Source organism: Lynx canadensis, chromosome B1 (assembly GCF_007474595.2).
Source record: "Lynx canadensis isolate LIC74 chromosome B1, mLynCan4.pri.v2, whole genome shotgun sequence".
Classification (NCBI taxonomy): domain Eukaryota; kingdom Metazoa; phylum Chordata; class Mammalia; order Carnivora; family Felidae; genus Lynx; species Lynx canadensis.
In genome coordinates this window covers 162,693,058-162,720,625 of record NC_044306.2, presented here as the reverse complement: position 1 = coordinate 162,720,625, position 27,568 = coordinate 162,693,058, and the positions used below count along the sequence as shown (strand labels likewise).

Genomic DNA, 27,568 nt, shown 5'->3' with positions numbered 1-27,568 from the left:
AGTCTGTCCAAACCCTGTTCTTGTGGTAATACGTGCAAAATGTACTACGATATTCCTTACCCGCAGGTAAAATTGTTGTTTCAGTGTCTGAGAATTCCAACAGTCAATGCACACTAAATGTGATGGGGCACTGATATTTGTTACAGGTGCCAATTTTAGACCTTTTAATTTGAGCTGAACTTAAGCGCAGGTCCTGAGTTAGCTCTTTGAAGTCCTCAGGCGCGGGATGGAAACTGGCTGTAGTGCTCGTTGCATCCTGTGCCCTCCCCCCCACCCCCTTGTACTGACACACAAACCTTAGTGTTCTGAGGATGAGTCCAGACGGGGTCAGACCTTCGAGACGAATTTCCGGCTTGCTGAGGGCTGGCCTGGAACTGAACCAGTTTCTAGGGGTGACCGGGGAGTCTTAGGGAAGGGAGAGGCCCTGAGCTGGTTCCTCTCCAGAGTATTCGGGAACCCTTGGCTTCTTTTTCCGGCACTCACGTGGACTTGCGGAGTGGACTTGGATTCTGAGCCGGCCTCTTGCGCCCTCTAGTGGCGCAAAGTCACAGTCGGGCAGAGGTAGAACTCCGCCAGGGGTCTGGCTTTTCTTGGTTTCATTGGAGTTAACGACTTAGACGTCTACCAGTCAGTGAAGTCATTTCATAAATACGCTCAGGGAGCAATGCAATAATTAACCAAATGCACACACAATAAGGGAACTGGTAACATTTTGTATTATCCTCGATGGGCCTTGGGTTCTCTGTTTTGTAATGCAAACTCTATCTAATAGGCTGTATGTACCCAGTGGATAATTGAAAACGTGCTTTAATCAAAGGCAATCATTCTGTCATTGTCAGCCTGTGAAACATTAGCTCAGGGAGTTGGATGACAGCACGCCTTCCTCTTATCTCCGCAAGACAGCCCCACCCTCAGGATGATAGAAGAACCAGGTTTGGCTTTGTCACGAATCTCCGTTATATTCAAATTTCATGATAGCCAATCTCAAGGGAGCGGAAGGGTCTCTTTTGAACCAGGACAATCCCCTAGATGAGTGTGTTCAATCATTCTGTGATTTGGTATCAGAAAGTTACCGTTCCTCGGGGCACCAAGAACTGCCATTTCCAGTAACAGCAGAGTACGTTTTGTTGTCTTTCTACCTTCCCCAAACAAAACATTTCTCGTGGGACCTAACTTACTGAATGACTTAAAAATAATAGCAGAACATAGCCACTTTCCTCAGAACTGCATGCAGCTTTAAATAGCACCTCCTCAGGGGAGCCTCAGTTGGTTGAGCATCAGACTTTGGCTCAAGTCAAGATCTCACAGTTCGTGGGTTCGAGCCCCGCACCCGGCTCTGTGCTGACAGCTCAGAGCCTGGAGCCTGCTTCGGATCCTCTGTCTCCCTCTCTCTCTGCCCCTCCCCTGCTTGTCTCTCTCTCTCTCTCTCTCTCTCAAAAATAAATAAACATTTAAAAATAAATAAATATCACCTCCTCAGGGATGATTCCTTGAGGTATGGAACCAGCTCTGGCTTCCTGTGATAGGCTCGTGGGTCACCAGATGACAGCAGAGCTCTTGTCACATCTGCCATTTAATCAGGGCCTGGTTTGTTTTCTGTCTGTCTCCCCCCAGCCCCCCAGAAGCCGAGCCCAGAGAGCAGAGGTCTTGTTTGTTTCTCTACCACAGCATCCCAGAGTCTCGCACCATGCCTGGCACAGGGTTGCTGAATAAACATTTGTCAACTGACAATGTCCTGAATGCTAAGGAGACAGGCCACAGAAGAAAGCTGGTTTCCATTCTTCTCTTAGGGCTATGAGGGACCCCTTCACTCATTATGAGCTGGAAGAATATATGCTTAAAGACTCAGCGATACCTGCTTGGAGGGTCGGGAACAGCCCTAATACCTTGGCACATTTGCAGCTATGGATATAGAGCAGGGCGAGGAGAAACTCAAGTTCTCTTATTAAATTCCTGAGTCCATCAGAAATCATCATCTCCTTGCCTCGTGGGGCTGCATCTCTGCCAAGGAAGGGCCTGGTGGTGGAAGTTGACCTAAACTCCGTGGTGGCCGTTTACCTGCAGGATCGTTTTATTATCTCAAAATGTGGGCGTGAAGTTTACCTCTCGGCAAGGGCATCTTTAAAGCGGTTAAAAACCGAACAAGGACGTAAGTATGTTAAGGATCTGGAGGCAGCAAAGAGAGAAGGCCAGAAGTGTGCAGACTGTAAGAACGTAATTAAGGGTAAGAACAGGACCCTAATGAGGAATGAAAATAGGAGACCAGGAGAAAGGGTGGGGGAGGAGAACTCATGCCTACTTCCTGTTGTTTCTTTCAGAGTCCTTTTTCTAGAAGCGCTGACTTTCCAAAGACAAATTGAGTAGGTAGCATGTCTGAATCGCGTGTTGTAAAACACACACACTTAGGTCCCACAGGAATGTTGTTAATGTCAGCACGTCAGTGGGGACACGTCCAGGTCTTGGTAGGCTTAATGGGGATGTCATACAGCTGTGTATGTGCTTCAGCCCTTCTATCCCCAGACCGTTTTCAGTTTTGAGTGAAGGTGATTGTAGCTAGAATGAACAAACGCTTTCTGATTTTGTTAGTTAGCCTCAAGCTGGGCTGCCGGTAACAGAAAAATTCAAAATAAGAGGCGTAATGAGCTAGAATTTTGTTTTGCCTACATTTTCAAGAAGATAGTAGGGAGTCTCTCAGGGTTTGTTTGGAGCTTCACAGGTTGCAGACCTTCCATGTACTACACCATAGTGCATGGTTTCCATTTTCAAGGTTGCCTCATAGTCTAAGATGGCTGCCGAAGCGCCGGTCATACATCTGCTTTCCATTCAGCAAAAAGACCAGATTGAGAAGAACGTGCCCTCTACTATTAGGGACATTTGTTGGCAGTTGGACCCACAGCTTCAGCTCATCTGCCGTTGGCCAGAGCTTTTCTTCATGACCACATCTAGCTGCAAGAGAGACATGAAAGAAAGGTTTTGTCCCAGTAAACAAGAAAAATCAGTCTCAATTACTGAGAAGGAAGAGACATTGATTACTAGGGGACAGTATGTAATCTTTGTCACTGAAATCATATATATATATATATATATATATATATATATACACACATACATATATGTATATGTGTGTGTGTGTGTGTGTGTGTGTGTGTATATATATATATATATATATATTTTTTTTTTTTTGCCTGAAAATGAGCTCTACTTGAGTCTCTCCAGTGCCTGGTAAGGGCTGGGGGTGAATGATAGAGGGCTAGTACCTGAGGATCCTTTGGACAAGAATCCGGCTTCAACCACGCTTGGGTCTTTTGGTGATTCAAATCCAAATGTGGATACAAAGGTACATCTAAGAGTGTGAATGATGGAAACAAGAATCTAGTATTGCCATTCATCTCATAATTAAAGCTCTCATGGTTTCATAGAATGTTTATCCGCATTCAAATACGCCAGCAGATATGTTTGGCCACAATTGATACTGTTGGACTTAGATGGTAAGTGTAGCCGGCTCTTTTAATTCAACCAACTCCCAATCAATCCATTGTCTGGATTCAGAGCTGAGAGCCGAATATTCAAGAGATAAAGATTGCCGGCTGTTCCTTCTCAGCTGCTTCCTTGCCCACCAGAAAATGTTGGGAGTCACCCAACACTCCGTTCTGGATTTTCGACTCATTTGACTCTTGCCTTCCTGAGGTTTTCAAATGTATCATCTTTAGGAGTGGGCTCAATGTTTTCCTTCCCAAATTTGGTTCCTTTTGTTCCCCAACTGAGTCAACAACACCAGCTATGGCCTAAACCAGAGGCCTCACTCCCCCCCCCTTCCCCCCTCCACCCCAGCTGGGGGGGATGTGCATTCTATTTGTCCCTTTCACATTCACTTTCTTCAAACCCCTGCTGTTAACCCTGGGGCAAGGGAAGCATCCTCTCCTGCCAGATTACAGCAGTAGCCTCCCTGCCTTCTGGCTTCATTCAGTCTGATCTTGCCTAAAATTCAGCTCTGTTCCAGTCTTGTCCTTCCGGAAACCAATTCTGGTACTTCCCTAACATTAAGTCCAGACTCAACAGGACCTGGAAGACCCCATGATCTGCCCTCCTTCTTGCTCCTCCCCATCTGGCCTTTTCCAAGTTCCGGCCATTCCAAACTTCTTTCACTTCTGATTACCTTGTGCTGTCTCTCACCTCCAAGTCCCTGCGCATGAGACTCCTCCCCAGCTAGATTATCATTTCTCTTAGGTTCAAAGAGCAGATGTCCTTTCTCTCTAAGAAGTCCTCACTGGCCCCCAAGTTGGGTTAGGCTCCTCGTATGTGCTCCACATCGCTGTGCTCCTCTAAAATTTGCTAACAGCACTGTGGTGCAACTGTATGTTGAATTGTTTGTTCAACTAGCGTATAAACTCCATGAAGGCAGGGCTGTGTCCTTACCACTTGGCACAGAGTCTTAGGCATATTAGGCTCAGTAAGAATATAGTGCGTTGCATTGGAGCTCCTCCCAGCCCAGGCTGGAGATCCCAGTTGTACACAGGCTGGAGAGTTTGGGAAGGTTCTGTGGCCCATGATTCAAAACTACGCTTCGTCTGGCTTCCCTAGCCGTCTTCTTTTGTAAGAGTCTCACAGAGAAATGAGTGTTGGTCCAGTGAGTGCTCTCTCAATACTCAGCATGGAGGCTGCAATGGAGGAAACTTTGGTGGTGAGACAAGAATATTCTAGCAACTTCCCTGAAGGCAAGGACCCTATCCATTCTGCTTACTACTGTATCCCCAATGCCTAACAGAGTCAGACACAAGGCAGATGTTCAACAAATGCTACATGAATCAATGAACCAACTCTCCAAAGCTGAGAAGAAATTCTGATTAGAGGACACCATGAAATTTTGATGAATTAAAAAGTGAGAAAAGTGGGGCACCTGGATGGCTCAGTTGGTAGAACATGCCACTCTTGATCTCTGGGTCATGAGTTCAAGCCCCACGTTGGGTGCAGAGCTTACTTTAAAAAAAACGGAAAAAGAAACTCTTCCAAAACCAAGGTTAGGGGGAAGTCTGCTGGGGGAGGGTAGCCACGAGAGGTGCGTGCATGGGACACTTTGCCCTCCCAGGGGCATCCTCTCCAAGTGAGGGCAGGGCGTCAGGTGCAGAGCCCCACAAGACACCCAGAGGGTTCCCTCATGGATCCTTACCTCAAGTTCCCCATGCCAAGGCCTCCGCTTTCCTGCAGACCCTCTGGTTGGTGATGCCAGGCCTGTCTTCCATTTTTGGTCGCTCTCTTTATCCTTCCCGGCTCCCCCTCCTTCTGCCCTACTGCCCGGGGCCCCCTTTTTTGGGGAGGACCTCAGACACTGGGGAGCAATAGCTGAGAATCCAGATGTGCCTCACCCCTTGTTTGAGGATACGAAATAGAAAACGAGACTGGCTTTCGCCCAGCTTTTGAGGCCAATCCAAGGGACCTGGCGACGGGCGCGACAGTCATTATGTCTGTGGAAAAGCCTGAAGAGGGAAAACAGGGACATAATGCAGACCTTATGCCTATGTGTGCAAGTAAGGAAACTGAGGCTCAGAAACATGACCAGTCTTGACCAGATTACACAGTTCCTGGAACTGGGACGTGGCCAGGCAGATTCTGGCACGGCCGTATGCAAATTGCTTAGCCCCTCTGACTTTGTTTGCTCCTCTGCGAAACGGGGGTAATCTCGCACAACCCACAGGGTTGCCTCAGGGATTAAACAGAATAATGCCTCGATGAAATAATGTTGCCCTTATTGAAACTTATGTACCACACTTAATGTCACTGTGGGACACGGGTCCCTGTGGCTTTCCACTATCACAACGCCTCTGCTGGATTTTTTTTTTTTTTTTTTTTAAACATCACAGGGTCTTGCTCTACTCCTGGGACTCCCAGAGGACAAGGCCCTTTCTTCAGTCAGCCTGACCTAAACGCAGCTGTGTGTTGGAAAGCTGGACACTCAGGCCCCTAATAAAGAGCAGACCTCCCAATCGCTTCAATGCCTCTCCCTCCCCTCACGTAGGGTTTCAAATTAAAAGTAACTAAAAGCTAAATCCTAAGGAGCAGAGGCAAGGGGGCGGGGAGGGAAGCCAAAAATATCCCGAGATGAAGGAAGTGGGGGTCTCTCCCTAGGAAAGGGTACTCTAAAATCCAGATCCAGAGAGGGGTCCAGTCCTACCACATCTTTCCCAGCTCTCAGGAGCGGAGGCCCGCCTGGGCTGGGCCACAAAGGGGAGCGCACAGTCTGGGGGCCTCAGGTCCCAAAGCAGGCTGCCTGGTGGTCGTCAGCCACAGGGAACTGCTTTCCATTTCTCCCTGGACACAAATCTTCGGAGAGAGAGAAAGAGAGAGACCCCAGGAACCCAGAAGAGACGCTGCACCCTTAGCTAGCCAGCAACCGCCAAGGAGAGGAGGTGCGCCGGGGGTCCTGGACGGAGAACTGTCACCCCAAGTTATACACGCCAGTCTGAACCTTTTTGGAGAACTGTTCCTCCTCCTTTTCCAAGACCTGGGCCTCTCTGCATCCTGAGCGCGCAAGGACGCTGGCAGCAAGCTTCCAAGCCTCAGCTGGGGCAGACCCGAGGCAAGGGCGGAGTCCTCGCCGGTCTCCCCGCGGGGACCCCGCAACTGTGCGCCACGTCCGCACGCCTCCCCTGAGCGGTCCCTTCGCGGGGCCCTGGGAGGCGGCTTTTCCAGGCGCTGGCAAGTATTGATGGCGGGGTGGGGTGGGTGGGTGGGGGGGTAAGGGGCAGTTAGCGCCGTTTTCTTTTTCAAACCACCAAACGGCCCTTCATTTTCAGACTATGAAGCTAGAAATGTGCCCCCGTCCCGTCGACTTCATTTGGGGGGGGGGTGGATCATAAGTTTGTTTAACTGTGATTCGCACAACTTAACGGCTTTGGTAACTACTACAACCCCAAGTCTTCTAAAGCAAAAGGGCCCTCTGAATTCCCGGAGGAAAGTAGAATTGGGGGTGGGGCTGGAGGGCGGGGGAGTAGAGGGGAAACAAAAAACCAGCTCAGTGGGGAAACGCCCCCGAGAGCCGAAGGTGTGCCTCCCGGCGTGGAGGCCGAGGCTGCGGAGGGGTGGGGTCCGCTGGAGCGAGCCCCGGGGCAGGGCAGGTGGGTGGGTGGGGGGCGATTTTTGTTTCTTTTCAGGGACCATTTTGGTTTGGTTGTGCGAAGTTTGCGGGGCCTTCTTTTTGATGGCAGGTTCTACTTCACCTCTTTTACACCCTTGCACCCAATTTTATGTCGCCTGCGGGCCTAGACGCGCGAGGCCACGCCAGAACGGCCATGCTCTCTCGCCGCCCCCCCCCCGCACCCCCTCCCACCGGCTTTCCCCAAACTTCTCGACCCAGCTCAACTCCGAGTTAGGCCTCCTTCCCAGAAGGTTTCAGCAACCCCCCACCCCCAACCCCGGACTCCCGGTTTGGGGAGAAAATTCTCATTTTTAACCCCATGATGATCCCACAAGGAAGAGACACGAGAGGTTAAAATAAAAACCCGGGGGCGGGCTGGCACCTTCGCACAGCTGCCCACGTCCGCGAAAGTCACTGCTAGGCGCGCGCGGGGGAGAGGAGAAAGGACCTCGTCGTCCGCCTTGGCCGGCGGCACTTCTGGCCCGCGGCTGCTCCAGGACCACCCAGGACCCCGGGCGCCCAGGGAGCAATCTGGAAGGATCTTAGAACAACAAGGGTAGAGTGCGGCTCGCCGCCCCCCCCCCCCACGCCCCGCCCCACCCCACCGCCCGGGCTGACTACGCGGCAGACCCGTCCTCTCCCGAAAGCTCGGAGCCGCGGCGGAGGGCGGACGGCAAGATTCAAACCCGCCTATGAGCCGTGGGAGGCGCGGGTGGGTGGTGGCTGCAAGGGCAGGACGCGTTTTAAGGCACGAACCGCCTCTTTGGTTCCTCCCGACCACTGGGTTTATTTTGCTTTTGCAGGGGAAGCAGATGTTGACCTCTCTCCGTCTTTGCTCGGCCCAGACTCGGCGAAGTGATGCCCCAACCATTTGCTTCCCTGCGCCACCCCCCACCGGTGCGCTATCCCGGGAGTCAGCCTCCCAGGCCTTTAAACCTTCTGGAATGTCACACATGGAAACCTTTAGCAAATGTTTGTTAATGATCATAACAAAGGCATCATTCAAATTAGGCAGGTAATTACTACCAGAAGGACAACTGGGTGCTTGCTCACTTGCTCATGCGTTCTCCATGCTTCAAACTCGCGAGGAGTTACGACCCGAAGTCACTCCCGCCCAGCCTGCTTTTCGGGCTCCTTGAAGCATCTTTGAAATGAACTGTGAAGTTACCATTTGTGGGCGGGGAGCCCTGTGTTCAGGAGACCCCGACGCGACCGGGCGGGCTCTTTCGCAGAGCCTAACGGGCCTTCCCGGGCAGCCTCCCTACTTTGTCTCCTATTCATTTGGGTAGTCGCTATAAAAACTTCGACTTCACTTGTTTTTATTAATGAGATGAAAGCCAGCACCCGCCTTGTCCATTATTCCGCACTCTGATTTTTTGGGGGTCGTGCGTCCCGGTTATCTACAAACATTACGGTATCCTGTTAGCATTCCGAACAAGGGGCCGTTCATATATTTGCCTTCAATGATTTCCTGAAGGAACATGTGGAAGTAATAGTGAGCAGTGCAGTCGCCCGAACTGAAGATGCACGAGAGGCGGGCGCGCAGAAGAGCTGGGGGAATGGGGCCCCTAGGCCAGCCCCAGGCGTCTTCCCAAGCCTGACACCCCAGGACCCCATCCCAGTTAAGCGCGAGATCCCTCGGAGCCCTTTTCTGTGACCCTTTCCTGCCGGCTGTTCCCTGTCCACCTTCCCGATGAAGGAGGTGATGGCTGTCCGACGTTCCAGGCTCAAGCTGGCCGCCCTAGCCGCTGCGAGAGTGTAGGTGGAGTGGGGGTGGGGATAAAAAACGACCCCCTCAATCCTACGGGAGAATTCAAAATTAGAGAAGGCGGGGAAGGTGAGCGCGCTCCCCTCCCCCCTCCGTCACTTGGAAGCCCCACTCGGCCCGGTCTGGTTCCTGGAGCGTCAGCGCCCCCTTTCCTTCGCGAGCAGAATCGTTCTCTCCCAGTACCATCTCTTGCCTCGCGCCTTGGGCACAGGATTTGAGGCCCCGCTCAACCCCAGGGCGGCAGTAAGGTCAGCCCAAAGCGGCAGGAGGGAACCCGCGGAGGTGAACCTTCCCTGAACGCGGAGGTGGCAGGTTTTTTGCACGTGATTCCTCGAACCGCCAAGCCCGAGCCTTTTTGTGTGCATGATAGAAGCCAGGGCAACCTCGCCTAGATAACCCCCAAAACAAAGGCACGACAAGATAAGTGCTTCCGCGGGAGTAAAGGTCGTTCTGCCGGAGAAAGTTCCAAACCTACGCAGACCCTCGATTCTTTGTACCTTCTTTCAAACCCGTTTTCAAAGCAAAGCAAAACAAAAACAAAGACCATCATCTTCATATTGGACTCCACAGTTTGCCTGCATCCTATTTAAGGACTGGCAGCTACCCGGCATTTGCCCTAAAAGACCCCAGGTTGTAAGGACGCCACCGCTGGGAGACCTCTCTCGACAGCCCCCCTATGCAGTTGGGCTAGGAATTTCTACAGAAGGCACATTCTCCATTCCAGATGAAGACTCTTTCTGGGCATTAACTGCAATTTCACGAGTTTTTTTCTCTTTCAAACAGAATGCAAAGCAGTATAGCAACATAGGAAAATATCCCCCTAAGTCAGGAGGCAAACTCATTCTGGAATTGATGGGCAGTTTGTATTTTCACGAACCTCTTTCCCGGCAGAACATCAACACCTCCCCCTTCCACCACCCCCACCCCATCTGGTCTGCCTCTCTCCGCCCCCCAGTTGTTGTCGAAGTCTGGGGGTTGGGGCTGGACCCCCTGATTGCGTAAGAGCAAAAGAGCGAAGGCGCAATCTGGCTGCGTGGAGAGTCAGAGCGCACGGAGTTCGAGAGAAACTTTTATTTTGAAGAGGCCAAAGAAGGGGGGGGGGGCGCTTCATTTCCTGACAGCTATTTACTTAGAGCAAATGATTAGTTTTAGAAGGATGGACTATAACATTGAATCAATTACAAAACGCGGTTTTTGAGCCCATTACAGTTGGAGCTAGAGGGAGAAAAACAGGAGGGGACTACGGGAGAGGACTGCAAGCCGTGGACATACTTTTTACTCCATATGTAGGATTTTCATTACGCATTGACATAGGAGGAGAAGGTAAGAAAGGAGAAAAAAAAATGATTTTTGTTTCTAAGAGAAGTACTTGATCAGGCCCTTTGGGCTAGCAGTGAAGTAACTTCACTCAAACTTTAGGCGATGAGGAAAAAAAAAATGGAGTTGAATTCCAACTGTGTGTCCAGAGTCATTTATTTTGAATAAACTTTACTTGGAGGAAAGATAACCATAGAGTTCGAAAGTCTAGGGATTTAAAAAAAAAAACACATTTTCCAGACCTATTTTTAAAAAGCAGTGTTTTTCTAACAACTCTACAGTCTCCCAAAGAAATTGTTTAGGCTTACATTTTTGAGGTTTCTTTTGGGGCTGGGGGTGGTATCCGTGTATACCGGGACGAGCACCAAGTAATGCTGGGAGTGGGGGCAGAGGTGTTTGCCCTCTTCTTGGCAGTAGGTCCTGGAAAGCGACAGGTTTTTAATGAGTATTTTCATTCCTCGCCCGCGGTTTGGCGGGACAGCGCTGCAGCGGGTGGTGTGGAGCGCGGCAGGAGGACTGGGGGAGGTGGGGGGAGAAGAGCGTCGAGTGGGGCGCGTAAGGGGTTGCGAGGAGGGGAGGCGTGAAGGGCTCCGCAGGAGAGGGCCGGACCTTGGGTGGCAGCCGGGGGCACATGGCGCCGGCCGAGGGCGCGTAATTACTGGACGGCGCAGCGCCGGGTGCGAGCTGGGGCCAGACTCAGCACAACCGTGGCGGCTGCGAGAGGAGCAGAGGGGGCGCGGACGTGGGCGAGGGTTTGGGAGACTCCCCAGCTGTTTGCAGGATCCGTGAAGTGAGAAGGAGAGAGGGCGCCAGCCCCGCAGTGCGCTGGCGTTGCGCGCCCTAGCGCGGGGGCGAAGGCGGCGCTGGCGGGCGGGCAGACGGTCTGGAGTAATGACAAACACATTTGGCCCCGAGTGAAGAAGTCGTCGTCGCCTCGCATTCCAGCAAGTGGGATTTGAGGAATTTAGAACTGCGCTCCAAGGGGCCCTCCTTGTGTGCTGTGGTCCCCACCCCCACTCGTCTCTGCGCGCCCCCTTTCCTCGGTGGAATCATTTTTGCAAAGCCCGGGGCTCTGCTGCTGCCCAGTCCCAGCCACAGGAAGGAAAAAAGGAAGATTGCCAGAAAAGTGCAGAACTTCTGGGGAAGTTAGGGACGACTTGGAAGGGAGAGATTTGGTTCCCAGGTAAGAGAAAGATCGTACGGGAACCGCCCTCGCCACCTCTCTCCAGGCACCTGAGCTCTGGACCCCCCTCGCGGGTCCCTTGCCTCGCGGGGATGCGTGGCACTCGCCGCCTGCACTCGCCCTGCGCTGCTTCATCCTCTCCAGTGCCTGTGTCTATTCCAGTCCTTGCGCCGGCCTCCTTGCCAGCCTCGGAGCCGGCTCCTCGCGCCCCTCCCTCCTCCTCCGTCTGTCCCCTTGGAAATCGGCTTTTACTTGTGAGACTAACTTCCCCCGGCAGCGCCGGGGGAACGGGCGGCATACATTTAGCTCGGAAACAACTGGGATCAGCGGTTCTGTTCGAAAAGGGTCGCAGCCAGTTCAAAGCAAGAGGGACCCGAGCACGGCTGCCCTAGGGGCGAGAAACCGGGTTGCCTGGCCAGGTGTGCGGGAGCTGCCAGTGCTCTGGCCAGGCGTCTCCGACGGGAAGCAGTGCTGGGCTGCCTGAATGTCGGCTGTGCGTCTTTCCAGCAGCCGGAGCGCCCGTCCCTCTCTTTGCTTCCTTAGCCCTGCTAAGACCTCAGGATTTCGGAAGGCTTGCCTGGAAGAACGTGCCACTCACTCCATCTCTCAGGGTGAGAGGCAAACCCGGGCTGGAGAGGGAGCGTGGATGGCCTTTATCAGGTCCGGACTGCCCAGAGCCCGGCCCAGCTGCCTGGAAAAGCCCTGGGCTGTGCCGTGTGGGAAATGGCTTTTTGGCTCCGCAGCCGAATTGCTCAACGTTTTGGACCGACTCGTCTCGCCGCAGTCGCTCCCAACCAGAACTAGGCAGCTTTTTAGAGCAGAGTGACACCGGGCAAACGGGGGAGACAATCGGCCGCACCGCTCTAGGGACTAACACCCCCCGGAGCCCAGCGGGCGTCTGGGCAGCTGGAGGGGAGAGGTACTGCGGGTTTGCGCACTTCATCCGCAGTCGTGCTGGCTCGGGTTTTAACATCCCTCACCTTTACCCGCATCTGCCCCACTAGGATCCTAGCGCTGCGGCTTTGTGTCCCTTCCCTGTTGTTTTCCTTTGCTCTTGGTTTCCTTCTTGCCACAATCCCATGATAAAGGGGGCCCTTCCACCGCTCCCGGACAGGCTAGGGCCCGTCCATCGTCGCTTTGACACCCTGGCTAGTCCCTGCTTCGAGGCTCTTGCACAGTCTCGCGTTTGGTTTGACCCAAATGTAGCTTGGGTGAGTCTCCAGAGCGGGTATGGGGGTGGGAGTGGGGGGCTGAGAGAGGAGGTAGAGGCGGGAGGCACCGGGAAGGAGCGGGGAGCTGACCCTCGGCCCTTGCGCCAGTCCTTAGGTGGACCGAGAGGGACTCTAAGCAGAACGCTGGCTCCCGGCCCCAGGTCTGCTTTCCTCCCGGGGCGCGGACTGGGGAGGGGAACAGGGGGAGGGGCATCGGGCCGGGCTTTCCAGCTGCAAACGCGTCTGGCGCCGAGGCGGGCCCGTTTTGTGCCTCCTGGGGACCGGCCGTGGGCGGCGCGCAGCGCCTGGACGCGTCCTGCGGACGTGGTGGCCAGCGCCTTCCTGCAGACTCCAGCGGGTGGGACTCCCTCTGGCCTCCGGGGAGCTGCGACAGGGTTACATGTTGCTGATGGACGAGTGGCAATTCTGGGGGAAAAGCTAAAAGCTCGGTGACTGAAAGGTGGGGCTCTCAACGTCCCTTGAATCTGGCTTCAAGGGGCCCACGCACAGCATCAGTCGTCGGGGTGTGAGGGGGGAGGTCCCGCGCGGGATGCAAGCTCTGGGCAAATTGCTTTGCCCCATTGCGCTCTAGTCCAGGCTCTGCCGGTCCATGTCTTTTGCTGAAGTGGCTCTGCGGCATTTCCTTTTGTTTTAAACTGAACAGTAAGCCAGGAATCGGCTCGAAAAATAGATTGGAGTAGCTAAAGAGGACCTTAGACTTGGGGCGCTCCCTCCCAGCCAACCGCAGTCTTCCCTTTCCCCTGGAAAGGGAAGCGAGGGGAGCAGGCGGGCGCGAGTGTGTGTTGGGTAGCGGTGACAGAGGCGACCAACGGGCAGGGGGGCGCAGGGGAAGCTGGGTTCTTGAAAGACGAGGGGTCGCAGTTTCAGCGCACCGCGGCCTTCTCCGAGAGCAGCTGCCCGCGGCCGTGCCGCTTTTGGGCCCATAGGAGGCGCTGGCGCGCGACTGTAACCCTAAACCCCCCGGCCCCTCTCTCTCCACCCCGCCCGTCCCCTCTCCCTCCACCCCGACCGGCCCCCTCTCAGGTCTCAGCCGAAAACAATGCAAACGCCTAGCGTCGTGCCTAGGGCGCCGAGGCCGCTGCAGCTCTGAGGCCAGGAGCGCGACCTACAGGGACGCTAAACTCTGAGCGGGCGGTCGTCTACACCAGCTCCGGAGCGACAGAGCGGCCCAGGGCGTGGGGGCGGCGGGAGGAGGAGCTGCGGGCGCCAGTTGTGGGGGCGGAGGGGCAGGAGGCTGGACGGTGCGGAACCTCCGCCGAAGGTGGTGGAGCTGCGGGGCAGGCTGCGCTGTCCGGGGACCGCGAGCCGGAGCCGCCGGCGGGCGGGCGGCCGAGCGGCCGAGCCGGGTAAGATTCTCGGGGCTGCTGCGCCCTCTAGCGGCCTTCCGGAGCGCGCACCGTCCCGCTCTCCGCCAGCCTCGCGCGCTCCGCGCCGCGGCCGCGTCGGAGTTTCAGCGCTGAGCCCGAGGGCCGCGGGCCGACTGACCTTGTCACCCTTCCCGCTGCCGGGGGCCTCGGATAGACGCCTGCAACACGGTGGGGGCTTGGGAGGCTCGGGGTGGGGGGAGATTCAGGAGGGGCGGGAGGGGGCAGGGGGCAGGGTTTGGGGATAGGCTGGGGGCGTCGTAATGAATTAAGCGTGGGACAAGCGGAGGGAATGGTGGGGGTAGGATTCCGGGCGCTGTTAGGGGGTAGCCGCCGACTTTTGTTTTGAGGACCCTCGCAAGGTCCGCTGCCGCGCGGGCGGCCCCTGGCTGTTTGTTTGTCTTACAACTCTGCGCTATTGAGCCACGGGAACAGTCGTTTCCAATCAGCCGAGGTTCCCGGCCGCGCGGCCGTCGCGGCCCCCGCCGGGCTGGTTTACGAGGGGTGACAATGGCCTGCGGACAAATCGGGCTGCGCGGCCCGGGCTACGGCGTCGCGGTCCCCACCCGGCGCGGCCCTGGTGGTGTCGCTTCTGCGGGTGGGTGCCATCCCCGGGGCGGGGACAGAGTGGGGGAAACAAAGCCCTGGATCACCCGAACTCCTCTCCAGTGGCTTCTCCTGCCGAGCCCTCTGAACCTGTGCCGCCTGGGATGGCAGCGCTGTTTTCCGGGGCTCCCGAGGCCCCGCTGCCCCAGCGGATTCGTTCGCAGCGACGGTGCTGGTGCCTGTCCCTCACCGAACTTCTCCTGGGGCCCCGCGGACAATTAAGCTTTTTCGGCCGCAGTTTCCCTATTCCTGTTTCTATTCTGTGGGCTCCGAACTGAGGTCACCACGAAACCTAAAAGTATAACCCAAGAAAGGAAGAGATTGGAAGTTAAGATTTGGTATATTTTAGCACAGAACTTGTAGCCGCATCTGTCTCCGTGGACCCCGGGACGCATGTCCTTGGACCAACACTGTCATCTGCTGGCCGCACTTGAGAACTGCAACGACCCTCTGCTGGGGGTGGGGGGCGGCGGGGGGAAATGGGCTTCGCGGAGATTCTAAGCAAGTTGCGGCGTCGGGAAGATGCATTTTCTGCCTGGTAGGATCCAAGCAGAAGATGATGACTGGTTTCCTTTTCCTATGAAGCGGCAAGAATCACTGGGCTGAGCACATTTATTTTGTGGAGCTTTGTGTAGTTTTTTCGCCTTAGTTCATTCTTTGCATTTGTGTGATGAGTCAAGTACTGACCTACCACATCTGATTATCAGAGCCGACCTGTGAAGAAGTTGGGCAGATACTTGCATATCCCCCCCCTTTTTTAAACTATTTATTTATTTATTTTTAAGAGAGAGACAGAGTGTGAGCAGGGGGAGGGGCAGAGAGAGAGACAGAGGGAGACACCGAATCTGAAGCAGGCTCCAGGCTCTGAGCTGTCAGCACAGACAAGAGTGGGGCTCAAACCCACTAATGGTGAGATCATGACCTGAGTCGAAGTCCGGCGCTTAACCTACTGGGCTACCCAGGCACCCCTTGCATGTCCCTTTATGAGTGAAGCCTTGGGGGTTGGGAGCTTGGTGACCTTGAGTTCGAGTGCCCTGAAACTTACTACACCCAGGTTATCCCATTAGGAGTCACACCAGTTTGGTGGCGATCAGAAGGAAGTGTCATTTTAGTGTCAATATCTGATGCAGGAAGAGTAGGAAGGTTTATGAGCTCAGATTGTCCGGTAAAATGCTCCCACTTAAAAATACTCCAGCCAACACCCATCCCCGGAATGTCCGACGGAGCTCAGAGAGATCAGAACAACAAAACAGGCTCTGGTGGGGTGCAGATCCTGGCGAACACACCCTCCATGAAACGCCACCAATGTAGCCCAGCATTTGGATTGCCTGGGCTGATGTTACCAGACAGAGCAGAACATTTGTCACAGGGAAAAAGCAGGATATGTAATTTTCACAGTTAGAATTAACTTAGAGCTGAAATTAACCGAACCTCCGAAATTTGAATCTTATAGCCGTCAGTGGCTTTGGGGACTGTGAGAGTCTCCTGTGGCCTTTAATCACGCTAGGGTGGGGTGAAATTCAGTATTCAGTGGCTTTGCAGTCGGCTACACTGAGCAGTTGGTGATCGGGAAGCTAGCTCTCTGGCTTTCTGAGAATAAGATCATGCTCTTACTTCCGGAAATAGTGCCCGTGTTCTGTTTACTCTCTAGCTTAGCATGTTGTCTTTGATTATTGAGTCTCACTTAATGGCTCTTTCACTTCTGTTTGCAGGGACAGAGGTGCCAAGTTGTTAAACAATAGCGGCTCCAAACAGATTTCTTTTTCTGTTTTCATGACTGTATATATAGGTTCCTGTTAAAACAGCTCGGCTAGTTCATCGGGCCTTCACGGAACCCGAGTTTAGATCCACTTCTCCACTATGCAGGTGATGCAGGGCAAGTCGAATGACCCCTGGGCCTGACTTTCTCAGTATGTAGACGTGGAAGTCAGCCCTCTGACATCCCTGTCATCTAAAACATCTTCAGAGTCTGCAGGAGGAGTCCGTATAAAAACCCCATAGCTGCAGTTTTCAAAGCACTTTTGACTAAACTCTGTAATTCAGTCCTTATGATAATGTAGGAAGGCAAGCCAGGAAGTCAGGTGTTACTAGTTCCCCTTTATGGAAGAAGAGCCCGAGGTTCAGAGGGAGGGACTGAGTGTCCGATGTGGGATGAGCCTAGTCCAGAGCAATTTCCATCATGCTTCTGAGAGAAGGAGACAGACAAAAAAGCGTGAAGGAACCACGGGTCACTAGCCTGACAGTGAACGTGGCAGACCTCTCTTTCCCCTGTTTATTTCTCTAACTCTCGGTTTTGCTTCTTTTGCGTTGTGGCTATAGAGGTCGGAGGCTGAAACCCAACCTGTAGTTGGCACGAGAGATGGGATTCTGATTTTTTAAAAACCAGATTTGGATGAAGTTCCTCCTCGTGAAGTGATTTGTTCTTGCTGACTCCTAATATGCCAGGTTTCTCTGACATGAGCGTGACCTCACTTGCTTCCGTGCGCACATCTGATTTTTGGGCCAGCTGCAGGATAGAGGTTACTGATTGAGGATGAGCCTTTACACCCAGAGCGGGTAGAAAAGCGCCAGAAACAGCAAGCCGGCCTCCCAGAGAGTCTCACTGCAGGACCAATAGGCAGGGAGCCCTCCACCCTCTCGTGTTTTCCATTACCTCCCCATAGGGCACACACTGTGCGATTATTCACGAGTAAATTGTCTTGAGTTACCGATGAGTAACGACATGAAACTTCACAAATGCCCTAGGTTTCTAGCCAGAGAACTACGTTTATCAGAGAAGGGAGTTTGCAATCTGCAGCAAACACATGTTGATTCTCAGTATTCGCATCATTATCGCTGGCTCGGAGGCCCTGTTTTCATTGCCCACTTTGTATGTCAGTAAATAACCCTCTCTGGCAACAGGTCTGCCGTATCTGCGTGCACAGAAGGAAATCTGGTGGGGCTGGGCCAGGGCAAAACGCTCCTCGGAGCCTGCCCTATAAAAGCAGAGAGCCCTTCTCTTAAGCTCGGGAATGCTTTAAAGATGCATCATTGGCAAGCCCTGCTAAAGAAATACAGGATATAAATGTGATAAAACCCAAGACATCAAGCTGGCTCTGGAGGGCTCCTTTGAAGTTCGCTAAGTGGATTATCAGTGGGAGGCTGATATTTATATGTACAAACATACAGGCCGTTCCTGCTAATTGTGGTACGTCAGGCTGGCCGGGCTGGCTCTGGGGCCCGCTGTGCCCGTCACCACAGCATTGAGGAAACCCTGCAACCCCCCCGGGCACATGCCAGGATCCGCAGAAGCCATCGGCGAGCCAGCATTGTGCAAATTGCATTTGGGTTCACAGCCCTGCAATTGTACTTCTCTCGCTGGGGTGAGCAGAGAAGGAAAGCCGGGCCCCAATTTGCATTAGGAAATAGTGTTGGGCGGGGGAAGGAGGGGACCCACAAGACTGAAACCCTGACCTTTCCTTGAGGGAGACCATATGGTGAATTGGAGAGAGCATGGCTTTTGTGTCACATAGACTTCGGGTTAGAATTCTGGCTTTATCACCAGCTGTGTGACTTGGGGTGAGTTGCTAAACTTCCCTGAGCCTCAGCTGGCCCTTCTTAAAATTAAGTATGTGTCAAGGCTATTATTTTTTTAAAAAATTTTTAATGTTTATTTATTTTTGAGAGACAGAAACAGAGCACGAGTGGGGGGGGTGGCGCAGGGAGGGAGGGAGACAGAATCTGAAGCAGGCTCCAGGCTCTGAGCTGTCAGTACGGAGCCTGACACGGAGCTCGAACTTACAAACGGCGAGATCATGACCTGAGCTAAAGTTGCACCCTCAACCGACTGAGCCACCCAGGCGTCCCTCAAAGTTATTAGGTTATTATTAACAGACACGACATAATGACAGCTTTGGCTTAGTAAATAGTTGTTTCTCATTCCTGCCTTGGAGAGAACAGAATTATTGTTTTTTTTTCCCGTCTACCCCCACCCCCTACACACACCATGGTTACCAGCATTCTGCCTTTCACTCTTTCTTCCTCCTGGTAGAATTCAGTGAAGCAGAAATCCGGTTTGTGCATATGGGTCACCTTAAAGCGGAAATACATGATCAGACTCACCCAGAAATGACTAGGCTGTCATCTGCTGGATCTTTTCCAACCAACCAACCAAACAAACAAAAACAAAACCCCACAAAACTACAGGCGCTTAACACAGGCATACATTGAATTTCTCTTTTTTGTTGTGGTTGGTTGGTTGGTTTTAAGCCAATTTAATCAGGAATCGTGAACACACATCTTCGTTTCCAAAGCCCATGATGGAACCAGTTAAATCCCATGAACTCCTTCCACTGCATGCTTGGGGTTTTGAGCCACTCAGGGGCCCAGTACATCCCCGGCCAAGGCTTAGGTGACTTTTTTATGGCATATCATAAAGCTTGTGCCCCTGCCCGGGCCCCTCAGCGGGGCCTCTCCAGTTGAAACTTGGGTGCACGGTTCTTTCCCTAACTGCTGTCAGATCACTTTATCAGTGATGTCATGTGGGCAGTGAAGGGGGAGATAAAATAAGGTAAGCGGGATGTGCATGAAAAGGAAGAGATAAGGAAAAGGGGGCCTTTTCAGAGGATTGCCCAGAATAGGCTGTTCGGTGGTTTCACCTCGGGGCTGCCTTGATCCTTCTTTAATGTTTCCCTGCTTTCCTGGTTTGTGTCTTCCGGACGTTCAGTTTCAGTGTCTCTCCCCACTTCTCTCTTCCCCTGCTCACATTTTGTGGCAGGAGGTTTGGAGTCGAAGACTTGGTTTCTGCAGCTACTGTCACCCGATTGTGAGAATCACTCGTTGGTCTCTGCTGCATTTTATCGTGTGGTTTCCTGCGTCCTCGGAAAAAAACGGGCATTCAGTCATGCTTTCCTCTCCCGTGTCCTCTCCCTGCTTCACCTGCTTTACTGCGCGATCCACTCCCACGTCCTGGGCTTCGGGTGCCTTGTTTAGCCCCACTGAGGTGCAGCAGGCCCCCGGGGGAACGCGGGCCGGGAGCCCAAGGCCTGAGCCTGGTCCGGGTCTGTGCACGGCAGAGTGACATCGTCTAAGTGACGTTGGTTAGCGGGACTTTCACAAACCCTAGATCAGAAAGGCTGGTAAGTATGGGAGATATTTGTTGTAGCCCAAGCATCTCTTGCAGAGCTTGTAGCTGATGTGAGCTTCGTGTACTTTCTGTAGCGAAACACAAAGCAAAGGACAACGTGTTTTGAGTGAAAACAGCTCCAGTTTGGAAGTTGATTAAATAGATGTGCTCGTGTTTCACATCCTTAATTTAAATGGCTTAAAAGGAACAGTTGTCCTACACTCTTGGACATATTCTAAGACCGTAAAGCAAGGCTTTTTGGAATTCGAGAGCCACACGCAATCAAAAAGGGTTTCAGCTTCAGGTGGTTTCTGCATGATCTTGGGGTCCCATCGGACCATACGATGACCATTTTAACCATGAATCTTAGATCGAGGTGTTTTTCACTAAAACGATGCTGTTAACATGTTCCATACTGCAAAGCACAAGAACGAGGCTTACCAGTCATTTTATTGGCTAATGCTGTTTCTGTTTGACTTTTGATTTTCCAGTTTTCCAGAATTATGGGGACTTCCCACCTGGCGCTCCTGGTGTTAGTCTGTCTCCTCACAGGTATGGGTCCCCGTTCTCCTCGAGTTCCTTGTTCTGGGGGAAGCCTTGCTTTCCAAGTTCTCTGCTCCGGGAGTGTTATTACCTGTACTCTGCAAACACAGTCCACAAGAGTGAAGGAAAGCAGAAAATTGTGAGAAGTTATCTAGAATGACCACAAACCTCCAGGCCCTTCTGCTGTATCACACTAATTCCAGTTCAAAAAGAATGCTCGCCAGTGGCAACTTTAGCATATGTGTGATCCTGGCCTTGAATCGTGGGAGAAGTAATAGCCTAAATTTCCCCACTATTTTTTATTTTTCCTGGGACATGGATCTCCAGTAAAGGGGACCAGAGACCTTCAAGAGTGTTCAAAAGAAATAAACAATGGAAACTTCTTTACAGGAAATCATGCCTGTCTTAAGTGGAAGATGCTTAAATTGCTGGAGAAATCTTAGAGCCGCCTTTTGCCTTCGAATCTAATTGGTAGCCTGTTTGACTCTTGGGTAATCTTACTAATGCTTTTCTACCAGGAGGATACTACTTGGACCATTTGCTGAAATGCTTACTGGGAATTTTTAGTTTCCATCCAGATGTTTATACATCACAGATGTTCATCACCAACCCAATGTTTTTCTAGTCTGAGGAGTTAACTTAAGTCTGTTAGTGTCTGTAGGGCTTATCTATAAGGGCATGTTAGAAATGAGCGGTTTGGCAGTTCTAAACTCCATCAGGGATATGCCGCCTTCAGGATAGAGGTGACCAGATCCACTTACGACTTCTGCCGTAAGCTGCAGGAATCCTAGTGGGCACATAAGTGAAGTTGGGTGGGATTCCCACATTGGGCTTCAAAGGAGATAAGAGGCCACTGATGAACAATTAAGCCATAATATCTCTTCTATCAGTTCTATAGACAGAGACAGCTAGGCTGAAAATTTAGGTTGTAAGATGAACCTGGAGTTTTCACTCTTGGACTTCATGTATTCTTACCTTTTTTTTTTTTTTTAAGTTTATTTATTTTGAGAGAGTGAGAGAGAGAGAGAGATCAGGGGAGGAGCAGAGAGAGGAAGAGAGAGAATCCCAAGCAGGATCTGCACTGTCAGCATAGAGCCTGACATGGGGCTCGAACTCACCAACGGTGAGATCATGACCTGAGCCCAAATCAAGAGTCAGACACTTAACCGACTGAGACACCCAGGTGCCCCTGCATATTCTTACTTTTTAAATTAGAATCTACATCATCCGGCTTGGGTTTTTGGGAAGTCGTTAGAGAGAAGGCACGCCAGAGTGTCGTGAGAAATGGAAACCGTGTAATTCTTGAGCACAAATCTGCCTTGTGCTTTGTTTGGTCTCTCTGGTCCTGTTCTCATCCTGTTTTTTACTAAGGGAAACCTCCGCAGGGAGTGTGGACGATAAAGAACATGTATGTGCTTCAGCCTATGCCGTCTTGGGATATTTTATGGTCACCCATGACCGTGTAAAATATGGAATTGGGATCAGGTGTCCTCTCTCCATTTGAGTGTTTGGACGGGTGAATCTAGGGGTTGGGGGGGCTGCTGTTGAGGCCTTTGGAGCATTCGCTGCTCTCGGCAGATGCAGCGGCCGTTATAATGGGGGGCCTTTCATGGGCATCCAGGCTAACGGATTTTTGCGGAGAAATGGTCATTGTTCGTATAAGCTGCTACTGTTGTTTCTGTCAGTTCTCTGGGTGAGACTGTCCTTTCTGGCTGCATCCTATTCAGAGCGTGTTTCCTTTTACAGGACCGAGCCTAATCTCCTGCCAGCTTTCATTACCCTCTATCCTTCCAAACGAAAATGAAAAGGTCGTGCAGCTGAATTCCTCCTTTTCTCTGCGATGCTTTGGGGAGAGTGAAGTGAGCTGGCAGTACCCCATGTCTGAAGAAGAGAACCCCAATGTGGAAGTCAGAAATGAAGAAAACAACAGTGGCCTTTTTGTGACGGTGCTGGAAGTGGTCAATGCGTCGGCGGCCCACACGGGACTGTACACTTGCTATTACAACCACACTCAGACGGACGAAAACGAGATCGAAGGCAGGCGCATTTACATCTATGTCCCAGGTGAGCTGTGGTGGGTCCCCTGGGCCAAGCTTCTGGCCCTGTCTCTCCTGTTAACTGTATTCAAGTTTTAAAAAATACAAAAATAATAAATATCTATTGGAGAAAATGTGAAAAACCACAAGAGGACGCACAACGGTCAAGGTCATTTGTGACGCCGTTACCGAGAAATATGTATCGTAAACATTTTGGAAGTGTGTTAAGTTTTGGAAATCATTTTCATCGTGGCACATCTTTCTTTTTTTTTTTTTGGCATTGTGCAAAAACAGCTGAAATGTACTCATTTCTGTTCAACCAAGTTTGACAAATATCTGCTGTTTATTTATTGCGTGTCAGGCACTATGCCAAGTGTTGGGGACGCAGAAATTAGGTAGGTCCTCTCTTGGAGCTGCTTGTAGTTCATTATAATAGCTTCCAAATAACCGGGCTATTTTTCAGATTGAATAAAACATATATTTACTCTTGATTAATTAGATGGGCTTTTTTTTTTTCTTTTTAATTAAAATTTGGGGGCAAATTCCATACTAATGATGTTGTCTCCTGACCTGTGAGATGCAGACGGCAAGATAGGAGTAAGACAGGATTAAACACGCTAGGGTTTGATTAGGGGAGAAGCCTGTGGGAGAAAATGGGGAGGGGGGACGCCGCAGAGCCTGCGAGGGCTCTCTGCCAGCACTGTACGCGTGACTCTGAAAGGAGGAGAGAGAGGGAAGGAAGGTGGGGTAGATGAGTCAGGGAACTCTGTGGAAGGGAAGTCTGGGAGTCCTGCAGCCTACGGAGCCCCAGTTCCACGCAGTCTGTGGCTGTGGCTGGCCACACCTCCGGAGGGCGTGGCCTTGGCTTGTGATGGATTTCAGGGCCCACCCCCTACAGTGGAAGATTGTGTGGCTCTTTCTCACAGCAGCCCTGTGAATCAGCTAGGCTTAGCTATGAGCTTGAGGTTCATTTGGTTTACCACCCACCTGGCATTCCTCGTAATGATCTAAATCTAAATCTGTATATATGTCTCTATCTGTATCTGCATCTTTGTCTATATCTCTGTCTAAATCTATATCATGTATATCATGTATATCTGTATCTATCTATATCTGTACCTATATCTGTATCTGTATCTATACCTTTATGTCTATATCCATATCCATATCTGTGTATCTGTATCTGTACCTGTATTGGGTACCTGGGTGGTTCCGTTGGTTGAGCATCTGACTCTTCATTTCAACTCAGGTCATGATCTCACAGTTCCTGGGATTGAATGCCCCACCTCCAGCTCTTGCGCTGACAGCACAGAGCCTGCTTGGGATTCTCTCTCTCCTTCTCTCTGCCCCTCCCCTGCTTGCACGCTCTTCTCAAATAAACTTAAAAAAATTACATCAGTATTGGAGTGCCTGGGTAGCCCAGTCGGTTAAACGTCCGACTTCGGCTCAGGTCATGATCTTGTGGTTCATGAGTTTGAGCCCCACATCGGGCTCTGTGCTGACAGCTCAGAGCCTGGAGCCTGCTTCAGATTCTGTGTCTCCCTCTCTCTCTGCTCCTCCCCTGCTCGTGTTCTGCCTCTCTCTCTCTCCTTCAAAAATAAATAAAAACATTGAAAACAATTTTTAAATTACATCAGTATCTATATTTATGTATTTGTACCTGTGTCTGTACTTATATCTGTATTTAGATATACTTAGATAAGACTTAGATTTGTACCAATATCTATATCTGTATATATTGGCTTCTACAAGGATAGTTGTTAGAGGAAGGACCATGATGTTTTTTAAACATTGCATAGCAAAAATAAATAAATAAATAAATAAATAAATAAATAAATAAATAAAAATAAATAAAAATAAACATTGCATAATGCATAAAGGCATTATGCTAGTGCATAATGGTAGGGAAGCTGTGCATTTTAAAGGGAGCCGTAGGGGCGCCTGGGTGGCTCAGTCGGTTGAGTGGCCGACTTTGGCTCAGGTCATGATCTCGCGGTCCGTGAGTTCAAGCCCCACGTCGGGCTCTGTGCTGACAGCTCAGAGCCTGGAGCCTGTTTCGGATTCTGTGTCTCCCTCTCTCTCTGACCCTCCCCCGTTCATGCTCTCTCTCTCTCTGTCTCGAAAGTAAATAAACGTTAAAAAAAGATTTTTTTAAAGGGAGCTGTGGCTCATGTGTTATGGATACCAAGTATATATCTTAACCTGAAATGAATTCGGAGTTTTGTTCGCTGAAATCTTTACTAACAAGGTTCAAGGATTTGGAACTCTGAACACAAATTCAAGTAATGGCAATCTTCGTATGTGATTTAAAGGAACTAGAGCTAGAGTTCTTGGCCTTAAAACAAACATACGAATATTGATAACTCCATCCTGTTTTGGCAGAGGTGAAATAAGGTGGTCTCCAAAGTACGTCTTCCTATTTTCCCATCTTTTCAAGTTTTTTTTGTTTTTGTTTTTGTTTTTTTTTAAGTCAGCTACTCTTCTTCTCTGTAACTGTGGGCGCTTCACGGATCTAGACCCTGTTCACTTCTTTCATGACGCTCTTATCTATCTGAACCTTCCTTCCTAACAATAAAAGGTTTTGTTTTAAGAAAGGTAGGTATTCAGAATTATCACCCCAGCTTTGTGCACACATAAATGCCCCTTGCTTTGAAGAGAATGGTCAGAATGTGGGCTTGTTAAAGTTATATATGAGTCCTGGAGTTTTGATCACCTAAGCTTGTCTAAAAATTCTTGTTCCTCCCCCACCCCCAGCACAAACATCACCCAAGTAGGCCCTGCACTGGTGTCAGTTAGTTTATTTGTAGTCGTGGGGAGTAAGGGGCCCTTCTGAAACTGATGTTTGAGTCTCTTAGTACTTTGTACCGTGGTAGCCTCCGTAGCTGGTTTTCTTTTGAAAATAAAATTCTCAGGTTATGGAATTATAAATTTTATTTGTTACTTGACAGATTATTACTTATTTATTTTTAATGTTTATTTACTTATTTTTGAGAGAGGAAAAGGGTGCACACACAGGGGAGGGGTAGAGAGAGAGGGTGACACAGAATCCGAAACAGGCTCCAAGCTCTGAGCTGTCAGCACAGAGCCTGACACAGGGCTCGAACTCATGGACCACGAGATCATGACCTGAGCCAAACCTTAATGGACTAAGCCACCTAGGTGCCCCATTGATAGATTCGTTTTTAATAGACAACTTTCTGTATTGCTTTTCAATAATACTACCTATAGGCAATAAGAATTTTTGAAATCATGAATATTTTCTCTTGTTTTGAATAGACTTGATTATTGATCATGTTTTTAGTAGTGTTTAAATTTTGATTGCAACGTATTTATATTTATCACCAGTCTTTTTTATTGGAGTATAGGCAATTTGGCGTTGTTCATACTTTATTTTTTGTTTTATTTTATTATTTTTAAAAAAATTTTTAAATGTTTGTTTTTGAGAGAGAGAGAGCAGGAGCAGACAGGGGAGGGGCAGAGAGAGACACACACACAGGATCTGAAGAAGGCTCCAGCGCAGAGCCTGACACAGGGCTTGAACCCATGAACCGTGAGATCATGACCCGAGCCGAAGTCAGACACTTACCCAACTGAGCCACCCAGGCGCCCCCTGTTATTCATGCTTTAAAATCACCTTCTAGCTGTGATGATGATTAATGTCAGCGTGGGGACAAGTCTGGATATATGTGAAGGTAGAATTCATACCTAATGTGACTCAGGCCAGCGGGATGATTTTTCTGTATGTGTGTGTAAAGGTGAAGTTAATGCCTAACATGTTTTTCTTTCTTTTCAAAACCACAGACCCAGACGTAGCCTTCGTACCTCTAGGAATGACAGATTATTTAGTTATCGTGGAGGACGATGACTCTGCCATCATACCTTGTCGCACAACTGATCCCAAGACTCCGGTTACCTTACGCAGCAGTGACGGGGTGGTACACGCCTCCTATGACAGCAGACAGGGCTTTAATGGGACCTTCAGCGTCGGGCCCTATATCTGCGAAGCCACAGTCAGCGGGAAGAAGTTCCAGACCATCCCATTTAATGTTTATGCTTTAAAAGGTACTTGTACCTTCTCTCTCCTCCTTTAAAGAAGAGTTAAAGGCAAAATAATTAGATGTATATATGATTAAAAAAATAAATCACAGTCCCTGGTGATGGAGACCCTGAATATTTGGGGATTTAGGACGCAGATATTTAGGACCCCACATTTACCGTACAACGTTAGGCTGCCCTCTGTGGCTATAATCATACTAAGTGTGGCATTACTAAAAACAAGTGCTTCTTTGCTACCGTAAATTTCATATTTCATCAGTTGACTTCAAAATACTGTAAGGAATTCTTTTCTTGCATAAGCCTCTTACTGTTTTGCCCACATTCCTGACCACAGAGGACCTAAAAACAAACACATACCTGTGGGGGGTGGATGCCTAGATTAACTTTAGTAACTTAAGAAAAGTGATTTTGATTTTGAGAAAAGCTTGTGATTACAGTCACCCCTTTGATGTGGGTGGTTAATGTGAATGGAGGGTATAATACACGTTTGGGGCAGCAGATTTATTGAACACTCACGTGCAAGAAGGCAGCAGCAGAGGGCCATTGGACTCTCGGTAAGGGCTTATTTTATGCCCGCACTGTGGTAGGTTCTAGAAAAGGGCTGAGAATAGCCGGGTAGGAGGGTGGGAGAGAGGAGAGAAAGGGTAGGGTAGGAGTGCCCCTAGCAGTGCTGGTCAGTAAAGATTGGTTGAGTAAATGAATAAATACATCCATAAAGGTGATTGCAGAAGAGGAAAGCCATCATTGACCCCAATGCTAAGGAAGGTGATGTTCTGTTAAATTGGAATTTACTTTTACTATCGTTACTGTTTTGTATGTAGGTATTTGTGTGTACGTGTGTAGGTGTGTTATTTTATAACTATATGCCAAATTATGTATGCCAACATAAAATCAAGGCTCCTGAGACTTCAAAAATATCTTCTTGATCACAGTGGTTTGAAAATTATTTTTCATTTCTTTTTAAAAAAGAAAACAAACCCCAACCTTAGAAGATTCTAACTATACTGTGGCTATTGAGGTCCTTGTGTTTATTCTTTTTTTAAATAGCAACATCAGAACTTGATCTGGAAATGGAAGCTCTCAAAACTGTCTATAAGTCAGGGGAGACGATTGTGGTCACCTGCGCCGTCTTTAACAACGAGGTGGTTGACCTTCAGTGGACTTACCCTGGAGAAGTGGTAGGTAGCTTCTGGGCTCCTGGTGGAACGGGGTGGGGCACAGCAGGAC

General features: G+C 50.4%; 1 protein-coding gene across 3 annotated transcripts in view; it reads left to right on the top strand.

Annotated features, from left to right (window-relative positions):
- Positions 1 to 10,028: 10,028 nt before the first annotated feature.
- Positions 10,029 to 27,568, top strand: part of PDGFRA (platelet derived growth factor receptor alpha) — a 51,450-nt gene continuing 33,910 nt past the window's right edge. The window contains exons 1-5 of one of the 3 annotated variants that reach the window (XM_030313856.2): positions 10,029 to 10,223; positions 20,198 to 20,258; positions 21,996 to 22,313; positions 26,087 to 26,347; positions 27,389 to 27,519. In XM_030313856.2, the coding sequence (XP_030169716.1) occupies positions 20,210 to 20,258; positions 21,996 to 22,313; positions 26,087 to 26,347; positions 27,389 to 27,519 (759 nt within the window). In that variant the 5' untranslated portion in view covers positions 10,029 to 10,223; positions 20,198 to 20,209. Of the gene's footprint in view, positions 10,224 to 11,093; positions 11,401 to 12,989; positions 13,072 to 20,197; positions 20,259 to 21,995; positions 22,314 to 26,086; positions 26,348 to 27,388; positions 27,520 to 27,568 lie in introns of those variants that run through there. The other 2 variants (XM_030313858.1, XM_030313857.1) reach the window with 2 other exon arrangements.